General features: G+C 35.8%; 1 protein-coding gene across 1 annotated transcript; it reads left to right on the plus strand.

Moving 5' to 3' along the window:
- Nucleotides 1-17,396: 17,396 nt before the first annotated feature.
- On the plus strand, nt 17,397-22,299 carry LOC149785543 (uncharacterized). Its single transcript, XM_089931209.1, has 2 exons — nt 17,397-17,515; nt 21,426-22,299. The coding sequence occupies exons 1-2, from the start codon at nt 17,402-17,404 to the stop codon at nt 21,669-21,671; spliced, it is 360 nt and encodes a 119-aa protein (XP_089787335.1). The 5' UTR covers nt 17,397-17,401; the 3' UTR covers nt 21,672-22,299.
- Nucleotides 22,300-23,267: the final 968 nt, after the last annotated feature.

Here is a 23,267-nt window from a genome sequence, read left to right on the forward strand (position 1 = left end):
AATATCAAAGTCACGATTATTTTTTGCCACACTGTTTATAACTAACTGTTTTCGTACTATATCATTGATACTGCCAGCAATGGTTTCCTGAGTTTGATTATTATTTTCTGACTGCGAGATAAACTAAATTTGATCATTCGATATAATTATCAACAATCCAAATATTGGTGTCTGAAATAGTTATTCCTTGTGAAGAATGAATCGATATAGCATATCCTAGCGTCCATGGAGTTTTGTCAATCGATTACTCACTCTCAACAAAACTGGCAGGAACTAAAACAATATCATTTAACACAAGATTTTGTTTACTACAACAACCTGTAAATTCAATGTCGATATTTTGCCGTTGAGTATCTGCTGGGCAATAACACAATGGTACATGTAGATTTGAAGAAAAATAATTTATGTAACTTAAATAATTGTTGCTGAGCTGTTTCACGAACTATCTTTCTACTATCAAATCATCTGGTCTCCAAATATTCCAAAAAATCATTCATAGAAGTTTTTGAAATTATCTCACGCATTATTTCACACTGAATTTTATTTGGTTGTAGTCTGATTAATTTCTTAATCTCCCTTACTTCTACATAAAGCGATCTATGATCATCAGTTATCTCCTTGTAATAATCTACAAAATTCTTTAGCCACCCATGCGGAGATGGCCCAACAAACGGTGGTGGTTGACCATGATCGCCGCACATGACCACAGCTGTATTTTTCAATAACAGCCAATCGAGAAACATTTTTAATGTATCTAGCGACACTGTACATATCTCATCCCAAATGATGATCTTTGGAATATATTTCTCTCCCATTCGTTCAGGAGTCCATGTGTCACCATTGTATCGAAAAAATGTACGATAAGTACATGATCGCACTCACCGTTGTTTCATTTCTCTCGCGAGTCTGTGTGTAGGTGTTAAAACAGTCATTTCATCCGAACTCTGCCGAAATAATTCAGTAAGTCGAGTCGTCTTACCAGACCTTCCCGGTCCGTTCAGATAAACATTCTTGTGTCTGGATACTGTATCATACACAGATGTCGCAGATGATAATTCTGATATCTGATTATTTTTGTAATAAACATCTTTGATTTCAACATCTGCGGATTCAGAATAATTATATAACATTTCTTGTTTTATTCTCCATTCGCCCCATGATGCATCAGTGGGTGTAAGTTGTGTCAGTAATTCTGAATATTTTCTTTCGATATAAAACGAATCCGGTGCAACTCTGACTGCAGTGGTAGGGAATCTATTTATCATTGATAATAAATTTATAGAAACATAAGCGAGCATTGAAGATCTTAAATGAGTAAACTGAGGTGATTCACCATCAATATAACCAACAATTGTAACTAATCGTGTTCCGTTAGACAAGTAAACGTTTTCTCGACTTAGAAATATATCTCTCTTTGTTGCATCGGCGATTATAAAATCATATTCATTATCGTCTTTGATTAATCGGGCGTAATGTCGTTTATGATCATATGACCCACCTTGAGTAAATTTACCAATTATTCTTCTACCCAGATCTTTTGCGGTTTTATTTTCATCATCAGGTGGTGTAACCAAACTTCGGTCTACTCCGATATTATATAATTGCCTCACTTACAATCAACGATATTAGTATTTTACAATTAAGAATATATCGTAATTAAACTAAAGATGCCCAGCGTTTTTCTGAAAAGTGCCTACCAAACCAAACATAACAGATCGCATGAAGACCTTTAGCAAACTTGAATGCTACAATACGAGCGAATCCGGTCAGAATAAAACCAGGTAGTGGTCTATTTATCGATACTCTTGGTCATTTCGTTTGTGGGGTGTCCAAATCTTTTAAAATACCCAGGACCCTCTCTATAACCAAGAAACCTTCCCGGAGAACACGCGACCATATCAACCGAGATAACGTCACTGTAATTATACCTAGTATTCCAAAATACACCTTGTCCGTATTCACAGCAAATTAGTTATACGTCTTCGAGAAATTCAAATGGTGTTGGCTTGCACGAATTCTTCCCTCGTGCAAAAGTGAGCAGCAACTGACTGAACTGTAAAACAATTATTTAGTAATTGCTCAGTGTTCTCTGTTGAAAATTTCTGCGCAAGATTTTCATTTCTTTGTGGAGAGATTCTTTACGATATGTTTCGCCGCTAGGTCGTACACATTGATCATGATTTTCATCATCTGAACACTTTAATAGCCATACTGACACAGGGTCATTTTTACTTATTTCGTGAACAAAACCAAACATGTTTCTCCCAGAGTCTTTCTCTTGGTAAAATCTTACGGTTCGAACTCGTGGAAATATTGTGACTATGCTGGTCCACGCGTGCGCATTATGATCAATAATTTCAATTGGAGGTCCCTTTCACTTATTATTTGATTCGTATAAAATCTGTCCTATTATCGTTGCTACTCCTATTGGAAATTTTAATTTACTTCCTAACTCGGCGACATCATTTATTGTAGCTCCGGTATCCTTAAACCATTAAGCTCATTTGTTTTTATTTTCACGTCGTAGATCCGTTAACCCATTTTCACGCATCGCATTTGTAAAATGTTCGATTATTCGTTCGGCTACACAGTTCAGCCTTGAAAATCTCATTATCGCAAGATCATTAATGTTAGAGTTATCATTTAGCTGATAAATTCCATAAATAACCGCGGTCATAGCATAAGCTATGAGCGTAATATGGTCTATTAATTCCAGTCAGCATTCCTGGCTTGGAATTTTTACTTAGCACGGCGGTTTTTCCCTTAGCAAGGACAGGGACACGTTTGTCACGGATAATCTACTCAGTGGAATCTGTTTCTGATAATACAACAAATTTTATTCTGAAAAAGTATTTCTGATCATTGTGATAATCGATAATCGTTTTCGTTTTCTCATCGTTCATTGGAGAATCAATGACTTTCCCTTCAAGTATGGCCTTGAATGTCGACCACGTGTGCGATTCCCCATCATCACGAAATTCTTTTTTAGCATTCCAAATATTATTAATCATTGTATTCGTCGGATCAGCCAGAGTTCGCCTACGCAAGTCAGGAGTTATTCTGTCAAGATCGAATCTGGATTCAGGAAAAGAAGTTTTCCAAGGCTGGATTGTAGATAATCTCCAAAACTCTTCCAATTTATATTAAAACAAGTAATTAAATTAATATATTATATATACAATAACTCAAATAAAGAATCAGTGCAAGTGATTTATGGTAGGGTCTTTAACTCCTTGTAACAAATCCTGTGTAAATTAATTCTTCAGACAGCATTTGCAAAGCGTAAGACAAGAGAGTCCTGATCCAAAACCGAGCTTACAGTGTGGTGTTGGAGTTAGAAGGAAAACGCAGTTGTGCGTGGAACGTGGTGGGAAAAGATACAGAGAACTGAAGCGGTATTATGACAAAAAATAACAACCCTGACTCTGTCAAGGACTTTGTCAAGGTCTTTTTCAAAGTTTTTGTCAAGGTCTTTGTCAACGACTTTGATAAAAATCTACACGATAAGGTTATAATAACCCCTAAATATTATATAGCTAGATTTGTAAAGACAAATTATAATTTAGAGACATAAATTGAGCAAGAAGAATTTGTCAGAGATCCTATCATTAAGAATTATGAAGCATCTCGTGATGGTGTAATCAGAAACTGTCGACTAAACATCCAGTTGGTGTTGTTAATAATCATGGTCATTTAATGTTCACCGCTGGGGGATGTGCGTTATCTGTCTCATAAATTTATATACGAATATCACTTTGGGGTGATGAATGACGGTCTTGTGATTGACTGCATTGACTCAGATCGCAAAAATAACTCCTTGGATAACCTGCAAGCTATCACACAGCGCAAGTATCGCAAGTTGGGTGGTACTGGAAAGTATAAAAAGATTCATCGAGTCGTTAAATCTGTAAATACATAAACTGGTGAAGAAATAATATTTCGATCAATGAATGCAGCTGGCAGATATTTTGATATTTGCAGACCCTCAGTACAACAAGTTGCAAATATAATATACAAATCAGCTTACTCAAAAGGGTACAAACAGAAGATTATGTCTGAGTATCTCCCGTTTGTGTTGGATGTAGACAACCCCCTTGACTCTGTCAAGAGAGATAATTCTGCCGCGGATATGTAATGTGGTTGATAGAATTATCGTTGTTCTCTTGACACTGTCCCCTGATTATCTCACTCACTTTGTCAAGAGAGTTTAATATCAGGATATTTGTAAATAAATATTTTTTGTTGGTTAATTTCCTCTTCGGGAGTTTCTTGGGGGTCAGGTCTTTCTAAAAGTCACAGAATCAAATGGTTGGAAAAAATCAAATCGATTTTGGAAGGAATTGTTTCAGCACAAAAGTCAGACCTAGCAAGGTTCTGAACAGTAATAATTTAAACAAATGACTATTTAGACAAATAATATTATATATAAATGGACGAAAAATGTCAGACGTCCTATCATAAAAACATTATGAAGCATCTCGTGATGGTGTAATGAGAAACTATCAGTGGATTAAACCAGATGGTACTGTCAATAATACCGGTTATCTTAGATTGAACGCTAGAAGAAAGAGGTATTACTGTCACAGGTTTGTGTACGAATGTCACTTTGGGGTGATCAATGACGGTTTTGTGATCGACCATATGGACTCAGATCCCAAAAATAATTCTTTACACAACCTTCGAGCTATTACACAGAGCAAAATCTGTTTATTCGGAAATACTGGGAAGTGTGAAAATTTGTTTTAGGACGGAGATCTGTTAAATAAAAAAATATTGATACCGGTGAAGGAATAATATTTCAATCGATGAATGCCGCTGCCATGTATTTCGGTATCTGCAAGCCTTCAGTACGACGTGTAGCAGATAAAATATACAAATCAGCTTTTTCATGCAAGCATGAAAAAATATTTCATTTGAATACCTCCAGTTTGTGTTAGATACCGACAACGTCCTTGATAAAATCAACGGAGACAACTCTGCCGTGGATATGTAACGCGGTTGATAGAGTTATCGTTGTTCCTTTGACACTATCCCTGATTTTATCAACGGTGATAGATTTCAAATATTTTTAAATAAATATTTTTTTTTTGGTTACGATCATAGAATTTAAATGTCGACGTTATAATTGACAGAAAATATTTCACTTACCTCTGATGCCTGCCCTTAGTCGGACTAACTAGAAAGTCGGAATTCTCCGTCTTACATAGGTATATACATGTCTTCTAGTGAATCATCCGTGTGTAAGTTCCCAAAATAACTCACCGGAAATATTATGTGTATAACTATAAAAAGACAGGAGAATCAGAGACTTTCTAGTTATTCTGGACTAAGGGGGGAGGGAGGGGGCGGGCAGCAGAGGTAAGTGAAATATTTTCTCCAGTGATCTAGAAGTTGCGTTTTGCACAATTGTATTATTGAGAAATATAATGTAAAGATATATTATATACTGTATAATGAACTATGAAAATATCAGTGATATTATTTCTGCTATTAAAAAATTAGAAAAAGACGGCATAAATATATCTGATGAACTAAATCCTGGAAATAATTATTTTTGATTTTGAAACATTACAAGAATTTAAGGAGGAGGGGATATCCAGTGCCATCAGAATACCGGTTCGTAAAAAAATTCAAACGACGATGTTTCAATCGCTGGCCACAGTAAAAGAAAATGAAGTGAGGGATTTCGTCTCTCTCTCTCTCTCACTCGCATTAGAAACAAATTAGTTCAGAACTGTCTCGTGAATAAGACGCAAAAAAGACAATCGATACACGCGTAAGACAATTAAGAAAAATTATGTCAGGAACTATTAGTGGTAATGCAAATGAAAGTTAGACTCATTCGTGAAAATGAAAGTGAAATTATCAGATTTTGTTCGATTTGTGAATAAAAAAAATGTCCACCCCTTGACAGAGTCAAAGATAAAATCACGGGATAAAAATAAAGGACGGGGATTATTTTTATAAAACTGTTTTATTGTGTATCACGCGTCAGTGTCATTTTTAAGGTATCTACTTGTTCCCTTGCTCAAATCAAGGGAGACAAGACTGCGAATAAAAATCCTCGAAAATCCTAGGTTTTTAAGATTGAAAATCAGTAAAATTTCACATATAAATTCAGACTTAGCGTCTCTATACGAAAGTCAAGCAAATTATTGGTCTGGTCAGTTAGTCTGAAATTCATTCTTGATAATAACACGTTATGACAACGCAGATAGACCGGATTGATCGGCTGTTGCGCAATCAGAGGCCCTGGCGGGACTTGCGGGTTATAAATATAAAGAATATATCTTGATGTGCTTGATTTGTTATTTTTGTGTTTGTCTAATAGCTGCCATCAATTACATCACATACAAGATTGACTGCGATCGTTGAGGTTATATTTACAATTCCCGGAGAAATATGACGGCCTTGTTCGTGTTGTCCATTGTTGTAGCTGAGAATGTTATCCTGGGGTGGCGTTATCTTTCTCCATTTAGCGAGTGTTTTAGGGACCTATTCATCGATGACATCATAGACTGATTTTCTTTAACTAGTCTGCATTATATCCGGGATGCATAAAATTTGGTAGATCTGCTTCTGTTATCGAATATGCATGTAAACATTGTTGTTTGTAGAGATTTATGTCATCAGTATAATTCATTATTGCCTGAATTAATCTTTGGTTAATATATTCCATATCAATACGAGCTGAGTTAATATTTTAATTTGTTTAATGATTTCCTTGGGTGAACTTGCTATTTCAGAAAGATATTCAGTGAAACTTTGCTCTTGTTTTTCTCGTTGTATTTTATGTTGTTGATTAATAATTCTAAAGTATCTAGTAATTTCATTTGTAGCTTCAGTTCCATCACCTTTATAAAAACTAAAAATTGCATGGTTCTTACTCTTAAAGAGAAAACTACTAACCCCCGCTGCATTTGTATAGCAAGTAAACTATCTTTTTGGAGGATGGTTTAATTTCGCAATACGATTGTTTGTCCGAACTAAAATCAGCTCATGTTGGTTCAGGTATTGGCGGTGGTGCCTCCGGGGCAACATCAGGCCATCCTAGCACTGATCTGATCGATGACGTATATCCACGGCTTAATCCGGTGAATATATCTCTATCGTGGTGGACAGTGATGGTTCATGGACTGGGAAGGCTATCTTGGATTCTTTCTTGAAGTCATCCTTGATCTGTTCAATTTGATAACTGCCTGTGGATATTCCAACAACTACCAAGTCAGGTGTTCCATCTGGTTTATTTTTATTTGCAAATACTAGCAGATTATTTGATTGTAAACCACCAAATGATTTTGACCTGATATTTGGCCGACTGTAGTATACTCGCAACTGCGCACTGATATCGTTGTGGTCCTCAACGGACTTGTATTTGCTGCTATCTGCTAAGGTAGTTCTGTCATTATTTAAATTTCCATTTTCCAAATGGCGGTTATCTAAATCAATTACTTCAATGTATGTCTTAACCATTATATCAAATTCAGAATCTGATATCGTCGTATCGTCAAGGCTTGATGATATCAGCGACGACAATTTAGAGTACGCTGTTGCTGCGATAATATTAAAAACCACAGAAATTGTTGCTGATGATGAAACAGATATCGTTGCTACTGTTACCGTTATTAGTGTTAGCGCTGATAACACTACGCCGGTGGACGCAACGAGTGTAGATACCGAGTATACAACAACATCGATTGAAACTACATGTCATCGGTATTTATTTTACTTTCGTTGCATACTTGTCAACGATGGTTTTTAGTGCTGTTTGCCATTCACGTACTTGATGATATCTAAATTTTTGAACGTCCATTATACTTTATACAGTAACTAATTTCGGCGTTTCAGCAACAAATTAGAGACACCACCAGTAGGATGTTGCTGTTAATTTCTTATCAGCTGCTTCCAGTACAAATGTTTCTTCGTTCCCGCTATTTAACACAACAGACACAACCCCGGAAAACTTATCGGTTGAATGCCACAAGGGATATCTAGTGTATATACAAAATTTTGCAGCGCTGAACACAGACAGGCTGTACACACCAGTGACGTCTGCGGTGAGGTCGCGATATATTTGATAGTATCATTTTGCTGTGACCATGTCGAGATTCCTGATGATATCGTGTATACTATAATGACAAACTGTTTGTGGTGGATTTTAATCAGATTAATTTTGTTAACGATATCAGGAATTCCACTTACGACATCTTCTAGTGGGTTTTTTAATCGTTTGAGTGGTCGTATTGACATCAGAGATTTCATGTCAGCGGTCAACGGGGTGCCAAAGTAATCATCTGCGGTTTCATTAATTTTATAACGTTTCTACGAAGATTTGTAAAGGCACTTAAGTGAACATCACACTCGGCCCGCAACTTGGATAATTTACCCTCAACGGTGCTGTAGTTAACGTCTACAGAATTTTCTGTTGTGGCATCTTCGTCAGATGTTGGGTCTTTGCGGCACTACTTATTTATTTCCATTCATGCTGAGTTCACCTGTCATTGTGTCGCCGATATTCTTTAAACGATTAGCAACGCTTCTTGCAGTTTCATCTCTGATGGTTATAAACGATATATTTAAGTCTCTGATTCTACGGCCGTCCGCAAACACAGGGATATTATCCGTGGTAGCGCCGAGAACTCTACGAATTATATCATTCCATTTGATATTGCTAGTTTTCAAAACACCGTATCTGTCCTGAAAAACAACAAACTCATCTCGGTCAACCCCAGAGAGGTTCATGATATCAGCGAGTTCGTCTTTAGTCGCGTGATTTGACAACTCTATTTCGTCAACATTTTTTTACTCTTAGTAGTAGCACCACGGGATCATCCGTAAATATCTACCATTATTATTTTCTTTCTGATCTAAATTAATGATTTCTCAAACTGTTGACTTGTACAATTGTGCACAACTTTGTGAGGTGGCAACGAAGGCGTCGTCGATACAGCGTCAAGTACAGCAATTGCTTCACGGCCGCATATTGGTGGATAGGTTAGTGTTTATGTTGGTACCAGATTGGCACTCAGTGCCCGACATTTTACGCAGAGACATAGTGCACAAATTCCTGCGGTGGAGCTACCCCATACGAATCGAAATAAACAATTCCACGGGGATCAATTGCGTATGCTACCCAATTAGTTCCAGGTCCAGTGCTGTTATCGAGATTAATAATACATGTTTCAATATTGTTTGTTCGTTGTGGTAATTGATCTCGCATCAAAACACCTCTAAATGTTTTTATTTTTAGTTGTTTAGCAGCATCAAGTAAATCAAAATTTTACATGGGTGAAATTAACGAAGTGTACCTAGAAGTCTTAGACCCTTTCTTCGATGAGTTCTTGGAAGTCTTAGACCTTTTCCTGTCGCTTTTTTAATGCCATTCCAACAGCTGTTCCAACAGCACCTAATGCCGATGCTTTTGCAACGGCTGGTGCGGCTGCGGCTATCAGCGCTGTTATTGTCGCGAGTAACGGAAAGACACCTCCGGTTTTAGCGTTGTCGCTGATGGCACCAGCGGAAAGTTTAATTTGTTTTCTCGCGCTGATATATCTGTTATCCAGTATCGATGTTTTGAACACGTCCCATATACGACATTAATCGATGATATACACGTGCAAGATGATTATTTTCAAAATTCAGCAGCATTTCTTCAGCTGGTTCTTGATGTCCGTGTATCCTCAAAGCAACTTCAGAAACTCAAAGTTTGTCAAATACTATTAGATTTCTTTCTTGATTGTTTACTCGCGCATTTGCATGAAGCGCAACAAATATATATCGAGGTGCTGTCACACCCTGCTTTGATGCTATTTGCCACGTGATTAGCCCAGTGGCGTTAACGGGGGCACTATCTGTAGTTGTTGTAAACCATGATAACAGCGACTTTCCGCCTGTTTTCATAAAAGAAAGTAGTTGCTGTTCTTCAGTGATCGATGGAGTCATTATGGATATCCACAGTAACAGTTTTGTTAGGGTTACTATACCAGCATCAACTCCATTAGAACGCCTTACTGCATCGCTGCCGGTGGGTTTTCTAACAAGTACTACTGTGTGCCGGGCGCCGAATATTACTTTTCTGACATCCCTGCAGAATACCAAAATATGAGTCATTGGAATCGCGCATGTATAACTTCCACTGGCGTTTAACATCATTCAACGTGTAGCAAAACCCAAGTTCTAATCTGGATTAACATATGTGAACACAGGCCCTACATCTGCATCATCGGCGGGGGCACTGTGCATTTTTGGTTGTCTCATAGTATATTGATTACAATTAAGGAAGTCATTTGTGTCTTTCACAAACTTCATTGTTGGAACAGCCGATCTCGTATAGTCATCGGTGTATCTTGCAAGACCAAGTATCGTCGTGGCAAGGTGAACGTATTCAAGACATGATTCAATATCCTTTCCATCAATCGAGTATGTGGCTCTGCTAAATAACGCCATGATGCCGTTGTTAACAAGACCATCTTGATTGTTAGCGTCGTATGGGTCATTCTTTTCTTTTACAAGTAAACCTTCAACTTCGATAAACCCCTCAGAGGTTAGGAACTATCTACTTGTATTCCTGAACTTGTAATTCAATTCTTCCACGTGCGTTTGGTGTGCGCGCATCATAAGATTTATACTGATAATCACGCACAAGCTCATCTTTGGGAACTGGTACATCCATGCTGTGTCGGATATACGCTTGAACATTTTAATTATAGTTGTTATCGTATAACACGAAGACCACTTCCTTCTATCATACTTGTAGTTATATTTTTTCTATTTCCTTGGCGGAAGGTACACCAGCCAACTCTGCTAGTTTTTTAATTTGCAGCCTGATTTATTATTTTACTGACATTAGCGGGCATAACTTCGGTGCTTGGTAATATTTCTGGTTGTTGCTGAACCATCTTTCATGTGCGTATTAATCGTGCTATTCTGTCTTTGATTGCCGTGAACGCTTTACCAGCCACATCACTGATTGCACCAGGAGCTTTGTCACGAATAACATCAATGGCTTTCATTGATAATTGTTTTGCAATTGGCGTTACTTTGGGAGCTATTCTTGTAAACAATCCCTGAACAACATCGCCAAGTCCATCCCCTTAAAACGCACTGTAAACAGGTAATTGTGAGTTTACTACTCTGACCATCTTGGGTCTGCGGTAAGAGTCATGTATCATCATCTTATTTGTTAATAAGACTACGGTAAACATTAATATCCATGATACCACTTTGAAATAACCGTTGACAAATATCAGCTGCTTCATTGATTATTTCCGGATAATTATTTCGAGTTCATTTTCCTCCTATGAGAACTTCTAGTCATTGCACGTCATTGATGATATTGTTAGAACAAGCAACAAGATCACTTCCTGCAAAACCAGTGGGAGCTGCATCGTAAAATTCTTCTGGAGATTGCGGTCGAGAAGGTTGAATCTTTACTCTTTCTGATACACTCTTTCTAAATTCTCTAATCTTGTGGTCTTGTAAATTAACCCGTGCTTTTTTGGTGGCGAAATATAAATGAAAGAATCAAATTTGTAGCTTGTATGGTTTAAGAAATTCAGATTTTAAATATGTTCTTCTAGAATCATAGCCACGCGCAGCAATATCGAGCAATTCTTCCGTTTTTTTGGCAAAGTGATCAAGAGCGGCATTGGTAAACATTCGTGCAGGTAGTGACTGTAACCAAGGAGACTTAGATTCAGGTTGAGGGTTTTGTTGTTCTATTTGTTACTGCGGTGGAGGAAGTTTATAGGAAGGCTCTTGCTTAGGAGGTAACGAATAGGGAGGTGGTGGCCCTTGTTTTCGCTGAAACTGAGTACTTAAATGATAGTTATCTATTTCATTTACATATGATAAATATAATATGTCACTATTTGAAACTCGATACTTTTTTAATTTTACGTTAAAGATCCAGTTGTATCAATTTTCTCTGCATACGGGCTTGCCATGTTCAGGTTTTAAAAGTCTTTGTAACTAAAAGTCGAAGCTGCAAACACACCTAGTTTGGAAATACTACTTATTGCAGCTATTTGCTTAATGTCGCTATCATTAAATTTTTCAAATAGTGTAATCTGTTCTTCCGGTTCCGCTTCTTCCCTTCGCGCAAGTTTTTTTCTTATTTCACTGATACCTTCAAGTGTTTCAGGTGGAGGCTGTTCAGCAGCTATTTCAATTGGAAGTTTTTGTCAAATCCTTTTTGGTTGTTTAGTTCTCGCCGCTATTTGTAGCAGTTTGTAGTAGCCGTTGCGACTCTTTCAGGAACTGTTGTGGTAAGCTTTAATAATTGTTCAGTACACATTGCGAATTCAACAGAAGCAAATAGTGGAATATATTTTTAATTACTTCTAGTCGCTCTCGAGCTAATCTAACTGTATAAGATTCCTGCGCTGGTGGCATTATTTGTTATAATTTTATTTAATTTATAGCAGCAACAAGGGCGGCGTCTCGGCACCCCTAGCCACCGCCTCGATACGTGTTTGCGATTTGTTTTGCGATTTTCAGGAAGGCTTATTTTTACGATTTGAGAGTAAGTCAATTAGAGGCTGTTCTCCCTCTCTGATTGGTGGCATTATTTGTTAAAATGTCTCAGGTGTGTCACGGTGCCGCCGCGACCCCCTTTTTGCGATTTTACGGAAAGGAAGTCTTATATTTGCGATTCGAGAGTGAATCAGTCATAGGCTGTTCACCCTCTCTGCTGCTTGTTGTATTTCTGAATTATTTCATTCGCATACTGATATCCAAACAATCACTTTGCAAGTGTTCGATTAAATCGTTCAACAATTGCCTGATCGCGATGAATTGTGGTATGTCCTCGTCTGATTTTGACGTTATGTTTTTTGTTTCCTCAGAGATGATACTACACCAAGAAATTCTTTGCCAGGACCAACTTGTGGCAATTGTGGCCATCGTAGACCTCCTTGTGGTCCGGATCCTCGTTGATAAATTAGTTAAAAACCAGATGCGATTTCTGTTGCTGTTTTAGTTTATATGAGTTCTGCTTCTTTATACCTACTTGCAACGTCAACGAGAGTCAACGCGTGTTTGTATGTGCGCGATTGACGTCTACCAATTTTAATAGTATCGTGTGTTAAAAATAAAATATATACTTGGTGAACATATGAAGAAAAATGAAGACATTTGGTCAAATATGATATAACCAAACCCAGACCAATTCACATGACGGTTGTCTAGCGGTGATACTGGTCTCGTACAATCAGACTTTCGCTCGACACTGATGGGTTTTACCATTCACATATGCTAATACTTTCATATCTGGGTTAGGACAATGATATTTAATTTCAACACAATTTACCAATAAATAACCCACTGAAAACACCAGTCATGGAGGTCGTTTAGACGTGCAGTGCCGATTATTTTATATATGTGTGTCTTTCTGAGATTTATATCGCTTGTGCCTTTAAATGGGGATCATTCCGTTTCGTTCCTCCTCGTCGGTCAATAGTCCTTGCTAGATCATTATATAACCATCCGGTCTGGCAAAAATGTGTGTTAAATTACTTGGGCACTGTTAGATGAGGACACCCATAAGGTGTGATTTAGTCTAAGCTAGATATGATTTTCTCGCTATGATGTCATAATGAAAGCACCCCGTACTAGACAACATTTGTAACCACTACCCTTTCCCATCCGCACTTGTAATGATTACCCGAAATGAGCTTTTAGTGTCCCAGTTTAGTACTCTGTCGTCATTATTATTATTATCGTTTGCAGTGCGTGTTCAGCTATTATTTTTAATAGCGTTATCATCAGCATGATGGAGAGCATGTCGTCCACCGGGAACGTTGTCAGTGGACAGTTGTTCAAAGTGTGTGACATGGTCTGCAGATTCAGTGGCCTGGCCCCATCGGACAAGGTTGACTGCATATCGACCCTGTCCTGTCCAAAAGCGGTTTAGTGAGGTCCATAGATGACGTGGATGTTTGAATCCAGGAGGGCAGACAGATGGTTCAGCTGCGGCGCAGCGGTTTACAACATGTGTTGAAGACCACTCAACACTATATGCTGAAATAGCTGTCATATCCTTCGGCAACGAAACTAATCAGATTGTGTGTCTCAAAGTCAAGCGGACGGATTGATGTGAGGTGATGTCCATGTACAGTGGACGTTTATCACTCGCATAGACCTTAGCCAACACTTTTGTGGTTGCTTAATGGCGCCGGAGATGTGGAGGAAGAATGTTGCTGAGTACTGGCTACCACGGTTAAGGAGTCGAACGTAGTGTTCTGGAGATTATGTGAATTCTTTTGTTGATTTGGACATCAGTTAACTTAGTTCGAGATGATCGAGCCCATACAGGAGCGCGATACTCGGCTGCTGACTAAAAGAGGGCAACTGATGATGTCTTAAGTGTATGAGCACTAGTGCCCCAGGTTGAACTGCCAGTTTGCGGAGTATTTTATTTCGAGTGCTAAGTGTTGATGCAGTTTTCTTCAGGTGCTTGTAGAGTGTCAACGATCTGTCCAGGGTCACACCAAGGTATGTAGGTGTCGGGTCATGTTTTATTTGCTGCCCATTATAGTCATTAAAGAATTCTATAGCGATCAATAACTGTCGTCTGCAAGTTCTGTGATGGCAACTATTGTGCAGATCACTCCACACTCAAGCATGGTAGAATTGCATTCGTATTAAATATTTGACAAACAATAATGCTTTTATGCAAGTTCAATAAAATCACGTACATGATGAAGTTGCCTTACACTTTACAGGTTGTTGTTTGCAGGTTCGATCGACTTATGGTGCATGCACATCACATTGCTCTGTATGTAGTCCATATCTAGGTGTTTGGCATTATAATGAGGCTCCTTGACGTAGCAACTATAATTAATGCAATAAAAACGCTTATAACTTATATAACATCGCTATCGTTTACTTCTTTTGCTTTTTCGAAACATCCTTATTTTTGCAAATATAGTATAATAACATACATACAAAAACAGGAAAAATGCAGAATATAAGTTTACTTTTGCCCGTGTGTCCCTGTATAAGTGTGATTATTTTTGCATTGTCTACCTTCTTAATCAGCTTATAACGGTCAGTTTGTATTATTGCCATCAAAGATTGAAAGTCAGTACAGGTATTAACACAGCAAGTAGTAGCACACACTTAAAACATGTTGATTAAACAAGTCAAGTTTATATTCGGTTGTTGCTTTGTTTGTTTTCTTTCTTTCTGATTAGAAAATGGATTTCTTTAATATTTTTTTTAAGAAAAACTTTGTTTTAACATTTTAACTGGAAACGGTAGTGAGTTACCTTTTTTCTTTTGAAAATACATGTTCAACAAAATTTTTCTAAAGTTCGTGTATATTTGACAAGGAAAATAAATGAGCTGAATTTGTAAAGAAATCTACATAAGTCATAATAAATATGGTTTTAAGTAAATATGGTTTAATACTCAATTTGGACAACAGAGTTATTGGTACTTCAACCAATCCTAAATTCCTATCGTCTGCATTTTTTCATGAAAACGGTTTCATGTACTATAGTAAATAAACATTCGAGTGAAGAGAGTAAGACTATTTTGATGCAGGTTGCTCTGAATATTATATTTCACAATATGTTTAAAAGTGACCATTTTAGGTTTTCTAATAATTTAAATAGATGTTGAATATTTCTTGCGACATGTAAGCAGTCGCTCAGTGCATTACATAAGATACAATGAACAATATCCCCAAATATTATAACAATATTCAAATGAGGTAACATGAAACAAGTGGAAAAACAATGTATGAGTCAGGTTTGAAAGAATAATAATTCTTTTCAAATGAAAGAATTTCAAGAAAATTGTGCTACATGCAGATTCCATAAAAGAGTGTTGCCAGCTGTGACTTAGAAAAGTATTTCCTGAGTAATATATTCAAGCGTAACATATCTGCAGTATAAAATTAACGCCCGAGGGACGGATAGCTTAAAACACCTTTAAAACAAATGGTTCTAGATCTGCTATATTTTTTTAACATCCATACATTTCTGTAGTAGCATATTGTGAGTAATCAGGTCATATACTTTTCTAAAATCTAAGATTAATACACCATTATGATTCCCTTTAGTACTGTGTGTTAAAACTGTCTTACCGAAGAGAAAGTTTTCTAACACCTGGGTGAGTGTTGGATATACAAATTATATGTTTATGAAAAGAAATAAAACTTAGGTATGGACATGGATGTTTGTAGTTTTGAGAGCATGTAATAAAAAATTTGGTCTATAATTTGATAAATGATCCCTTATTCTCTTTTTTGAAGTGATACGTGACTTTAGCAAGTTTCGATTCGTCAGGCAAAGAACTAGTTTTGATAGCATTTTTTATAAAGAAGATACATAAATATGATTATTAACAATTTGTAAAAGATTGTATACTAATACCATCTTGGCCATCAGATTTCTCTTATAATCAATGGATTTTAAGAAATTGAGAGCATCTAATTTTGAATGAGTGGAATTTCAAATTTGTTACTTTATGGCAATTTGATAAAAACAAAATCTCTAAGTTTCTTTCAAATGGTTGTATCAATAAGATTGTTAGAAACTTAAATGTATTCTGCAAACGCATTGGTCAAAATTCTTTAAATAGATTTCCTTTTCTTGCTTTTTCTCTGTAAACAATTAAGGGCTTGCTAGTTTTGATTTCGTTACAATAGGTCGGAAATATTTCTAAAACTCACGTGTAGCATAAACACAGTGTTATATGATATTGTAATTTTACTCTTTATCTGTGTTTCGCATAGGGTTAGTTAAATTATTCCTTCACTTTTGTATATTTCTAATTATAACTGACCTCATCACTGATGTTTTATCTTCTCTTAACGTACGGAAATCTTATTTAAATGGTAGTTATTCCAAGTTTTGAGTTTATACCTACTTGGAAACATTAGAGATGAATGTATATTGAATTGGAAATATTCATAATTGAACTGGGCTAAGAGTTTCTACAAATTCTAAAATAAATCAACAAATCTCACTAACGGAAAATAACATATGTGACCGAATATGTTTGTCATCAGACAAGATAGATAGAGATAGTACTCATCTATGTATGTCATCATCCCTCTCTACATATTCTTATGTGTTTCTTTCAAGCTTGCTTCAAGCCAAACGGTATTCAAGATCGGTAAGAAACAGTGCCTATAGATCAAACGACTTCCTTATTAATTTTAATAACTGAACAAAAGTAATAATTCTAGCGCTACATTGGGTATTTTAGTACATAAATGAAAAGCGCATAGTTAAAAACCAGGTATAATAATTGCAATATGATTTCATGTGTGTTAAATTATATTATATCACAGCTTGAGGTTACAAATTCTGGCAAAATTATAGATTATTTTTGACTTGTTCGTCATTTCTACATTCACACTCATAAGTTTATCTCTCCGCAGCAAACAATAATGACTGTCAATGAAATCAGTCAAGTGATGCAAGAGGAGGATGAAGATTTGGCTGATTTGGCTCATGACGAACCTCTTCTTTCGATTCAAGAAACAGAGAACTTGGATTATGAGGTACATTCATTCATACAAAGACTTTTTCTCGAACTTAATTTCCTGAATTTACATGAATAAAAGTACAAAAAACAATGGCGAATGTTTTGTATCTCTGGCACATTGAACTGTGTTGAAAACAGGTTAAACTTTACGCAAGGAAGGTTCTCTTATGTTTCATCCTATTATTATTATTATTATTATTATTATTATTATTATTATATATTGGAATACGGGTTTTAACAAGTTCGTGGTGCTTACTACGATAAAATTAGATTTTTTTCTACATCGGTTATTTTTATAAAGAAGAACGTGTCAAATTTTTTAAAAAGAAGAATATAATATAAACTAAAATGAAAAAAAGGGATGCAAAAGTATAATAAAAAGTATCTGAAAAGGATCAATTATGTGCCTTAAGAAAACATGAGTCATACAGGGCGATCATTGTGTTTGTGACCAATAATATGGATCCGGTTGTGCATACAGTCTCCACATCAGTTGAGAAGCGTGCAGTGTAACCATATGTAACTAAACAAAGTGCGTATTTTTAGCTTGCTTAAACAATCGAAATAAAATAAAAAAAGAGACAGCATACCCGGTGCTGGGGAGGAAGTACCCGGTGCAGAGCGGGTATATGTATGGCATATATGTCAAACGATTGTCGAAACATACATTTATTAAAACATGAAAACAAGGTGGAAAAATTGACCTAATGGACTTATGAGTTATTATTTAAAGTTACAAACATTAACATTTATGAGAATATCATTCAATTGTTGCCGTGATCTTCGCGGTGTATTGCGGTTACAGAGCGTTTTAATACCGTTTGTCTCGTTCTCATTATGCTTCAAGTCCGGGAGGCAATGCAGTGGATGCTCCGACTGGAGAACGTGAAGCGGCTCTGTTGTGAAGGATGTGCTAAATAATTTACTCGAATGCATAATTTTCTAAAATTCACCATCTTCACGTGTTATATATTATCTGGCAATTGTAACTAGACCTTCAAGTGACTGCATTGCACTCCTTGTGATTCCAACGTCCATATGGCAGTATTAAAGTCATTAATATCTACTTACTTTTGTATTTCACGATATGGCCCACTTTCAGATCCATTTAATAGGACATTAGAAGTATCATTGTAAAATGTTTAGTGGAGGTGACATCTTACGTCCAAAACAACAACGTAGGTGGAGATTTAGTTCAAAATAAGAACATTGTCATTTTCGAAAATTGAAATATTTAGAAAATGTACCAAACTGAATCAAATTTGGCCTTTATAATTGAAAGAATAATGTACGTATCATAATGCGCTTAAACAGCAAAGTAGCTTAAGTCCATGTTGCGCATGCTAACTCAGCATTTGTGTTATGTCCCAACATTTGTATCCTATGGTATGGCACGACCCTCCATATTTACTTTCATCTCTTTGAAGGTATATGGAATCAAGACTAAATACAACCAAACGTTAGTATGCTTCAGGGTTGATACAGATAAAGAAAATTAAATTAAACAGGTGTATATTTTGTCATCTCTTCTAGATATCATTCCACCTACGGTGCGAAACAGTTGTAATTGCATGCTATTGTAGTCCCTAAAAAGCTATTAATATTGTTTCATCTATTTTTTCCTGTAAATTTGCTAATAAACGAAGGATGTTTCTCCTGTTGAATAAATAGCAGCAGAGTCTAAATCGAAAATAAAATCTGATTGACTTAAGCTTCTTTGATTTAGTGTAAGACGTCACAGCAGAGAGGTATGAATTGGCCATTGGCAAGATGGTCAAGTGCATTAAAAGCGGCAGTCATTTCATTCAAATTCAAATATTTGCATATCGCCCTTACCACAGTACTGAAACTATTCTTCTAAAAGTAGTTAATGACATTCTCTCTGCGTTTGATAGCGGAAAGATAACAGTCCTCACCCTCCTTGATTTGTCTGCAGCATTTGACACAATATACCATGATATATTACTTCACCGTCTCCATAATGTATTTGGCATTCATGATACAGCCTTACTGTGGTTCAAGTCCTACTTGGTTAACAGGACACAAATTGTGTCTGCAAATGGAATACACTCCAGCCCAGTTGATCTATGTTGTGGTGTTCCTCAGGGGTCTGTTCTTGGACCTGTTCTCTTCATTCTGTACACTCAGTCGCTCTCAAGTGTCATAGATTATCATCCAGTGTCTCACCAACTGTACGCCGATGACACCCAAATATACAAATCTAGCCAACCAACTGAAGTTGATGCTACCATCCAAGATGTAGAGAGGTGCATTTCTGATGTGAAATCATTAATGACATGTAACAAGCTGCAGATGAATGATGATAAAACTGAGGCCATTCTGATCACAACAACAAGGCTTTCTCATTCACATCCTTTACCTCAAACAATAAATATCAGCAACGCCAACATTAAATTCACACGATCAGTACGAAACCTAGGTGTTACTCTGGACAGTACTCCCACATTGCACCAACATGTCACGAACATATGCTAGGCTGCATATCGTGAGCTGAGACGCATCAGCTCAGTTCGCCAATATCCTTCAGTTGATGCCACTAAAACACGCGTGTGTTCATTAGTCCTTTCAAGACTGGACTATTGTAACTCAATTCTGCCTGGTTCATCTCAATATCTACTCCAGAAACTTCAAAAAGTTCAAAACACAGTTGCTCGGATCATACTTAGAGTACCACTATCAGAGCACACCTCCCCGCTGCTCTGTACCCTACACTGGCTATCCATTCGATCCAGACTCAAACACAAAATTTGTTCTCTGTGCTACGTTTCACTGTTGGATTCTTGTCCAACATATCTATCCGACCTCACCCATGTGTACACACCAGCAAGATACTTACTCTCCTCTTCTGACAGTTGTATCCTCATTATTCCCACTATGAAAACAAAGTCTTATGAACAGCGTTCTTTTGCATACGTGGAATGAATTCCCCAGTGAACTTAGACACAAAGACACAGTGATCACATTCAAGGGGGCTCTCAAAACTCACTTATTTCGACTGCAAGAACCTAATAATGTTTCCTACCTGAAATATTCTCAGCATGTTTTTATTTTTTAATGTTTTTCTAATTTCATGGTGTTTGTTTTTGTAATAATATTATTATATGTTTTTTATCTTATAGGTGTTGTCTAATGTTGTAAAGCGCTTAGAGATTCTAAAGATTCGGCGCTATTCAAAGTCCTCATTATTATTACTATTATTATTATTGTTATCATTATTATTATTATTATTATTATTATTATTATTATTATTATAATTATTATTATTATTATTATTATTATTATTATTATTATTATTATTATTATTATTATTTGTTTTATAAAATGCAATATAGCCTTTGCTAATTGTGTATATGTTGTGTTCAGATAAGTTCCCGACATAAATAAGATAGTACTGATGCATCTGGGTTACAGCTACTTGTGTTGGAAAATAAATCATTATATAATGAACTTAATAAGCATAGTAATACCCCAATTGTTACCACACTGATAGACAAGTGATACAAAATTATGTACATACACTTTTCGTTCAGGAATGGAAGAATTAATGGATACATGGATGCACACTTTCTTAGCCAAGACGAATTTATAACGGCTAACTTGCTGACCCAGAGTTTCTTCTGAAACTAGTTTTACAGCAATCATGCAATTTGTTTCTTCTCAGTAAAAATGTAAGTTCTTACTGGCAATTACATTTATATATCAAGTGTTCAATAGCATTACCACTCCCATCCTAGCCGAGCCTCAAAAAGTGTCAATTTGTTGATCAGAAATCGATTTAAATTTTCCTATGAATACGCAAGCCGATACCATATTTTATTGCAAAAGTAAATATTTCTTTGTGGAAAAATGAATATTATCTCCTTTTTAAGTGTACCAATTTCAGCATAATGTGATTTCTTTTCTAGAACAAAGCCCTGAATTTGTTGCTGTCGTGTACTCCAGAATATCTTACCCTTGCATACGCTAATAAGCTGAAAAAGCCTAAGGAAGATCGCCATGGAATTGAATTTATGTGCCTATGTCAGTATCTAGAGCAAGCTGACACGAATTTCCAAGATACAGTGAAAAGGACAAAATCTTTGAGATGTCATATCGAAGAAAATTTTGAAGATGAAAATAACAAACCTTTTGAAAACATATCGCTGTACTAGACGTCTATGACGTACTACTATATGCACTATCGCATTTGTCACCAATGACTATTTTCTCTGAAATAGAGAATAATTTATTCTTGAGTAGAAACTATATCTCAGTTTGATATTTTGTTTGCAAATAAAATTTTATTTTCTTTATCTGTTAAACAATTTATGCTAGTGGTGTTTGTAGACGACCATTAATTTTGAGATAATGTCAATGTATGTAGAGTTTCTCTTTAATCATTTGAAACGTTAAAACATCTCAATATATTCCTAAACCTGTCGTACAAATATATAATGTAAAAAGTTACATTACACATATGACTTTACCTAACAAAATGTGTCAAATGTATTATTTTCTGACAGATTATCTACAAGAGCATACGTATATTAAGCTGTGCATGTTAATCTTCAGGCGACAACCGTTTGGTACATATAAGGCCTGATTATACATCAATTAAATCACTCCATGTGTAAGTCTTGTGACAACAACTATTTATTGTGGAACGGCTCCTATTTAAGCATTGTAAATTTACATGTTACAACAAGACCTATCTCTAGTAGATGTATATTAAAAATATTACTAAATGAATGACACCATCTGTCGTGTCTGTTAATTCCAAAACTAGTATTTTAACGAACAGCAAATTATTTAAATTATTTGTGTGATTACTGTTACTTTCTATTTATATATATATATATATATATATATATATATATATATATATATATATATATATATATATATATATATATATATATATATATATATATATATATATATATAAGTATCGTTTTTAATAAATCTTTGTGTTATATTTATACGTATGTATAAAGTATGGAAGCTATGTGTTAAGGATTAACCGAAGAAGGCATGTTTGGACATGTTCTATAAATGAAGTTCATTGTTCCTTAACGAGTGTGTTTCCCCACAGTATCATGACAAAGTTTGCAAAGCCCTCATGCCATCGGTAATATCATTCACATACATTAAGTTTTATTTTATCTGACTTAAATATGTTGGAAACCATTTCAATGGATTACCAGAAATTCCAATAGATTCTTTTTCCATTAAAAATAAGACCCTTATATGAAACTTTTGAAACACATTTGATAGACGACAATATACATTTATTTTATAAGTTTTCAAGTGATTTGCATACATTGTGACACATGTCAACTGGTTGGAAAGTGGTCTAGTAATGAGGAAAGAAACACTTACATTCATAAAACAACCGATAGTTTGTTATGAAAATAACTGCCAGAATGTATAGATATATATGATCCAAATATCTTTCAGACACTATTTAGAAAAGAATATCAGCCCATAGTTACAGACATGAGCTCAATCGCCTTATTTATACACAGGGAGACCACATACAAGTTTACGTATATCAGGAAATAATTTATTATTAAATCTCAAGTTATTGTTCAAAATTCAGAAACCAAATGTTCAATTGAAAGGATGTTATACTAATGTCTCAACAGAGTCAATAAGACCTTAAAGCAGTCTCTGACTCACACCATCAGATCACAAAGCTTTGCAAACGGAAGTGGATTTAATACTTTGACTAAGATTATATTCAGCAATAATTATTTCACACAAAATAG

This window comes from Sinohyriopsis cumingii, chromosome 13 (assembly GCF_028554795.1).
Source record: "Sinohyriopsis cumingii isolate HCF-2022 chromosome 13, ASM2855479v2, whole genome shotgun sequence".
NCBI classification, from domain to species: Eukaryota; Metazoa; Mollusca; class Bivalvia; order Unionida; family Unionidae; genus Sinohyriopsis; species Sinohyriopsis cumingii.

Bases quoted from the DNA above. Each gene is read 5' to 3' on its own strand.
- LOC149785543 (XM_089931209.1), top strand. From the start codon at position 17,402: ATGACTGTCAATGAAATCAGTCAAGTGATGCAAGAGGAGGATGAAGAT. The intron at 17,516-21,425 runs GTACATTCATTC...TTTCTTTTCTAG, and splicing joins CAGAGAACTTGGATTATGAG to AACAAAGCCCTGAATTTGTT.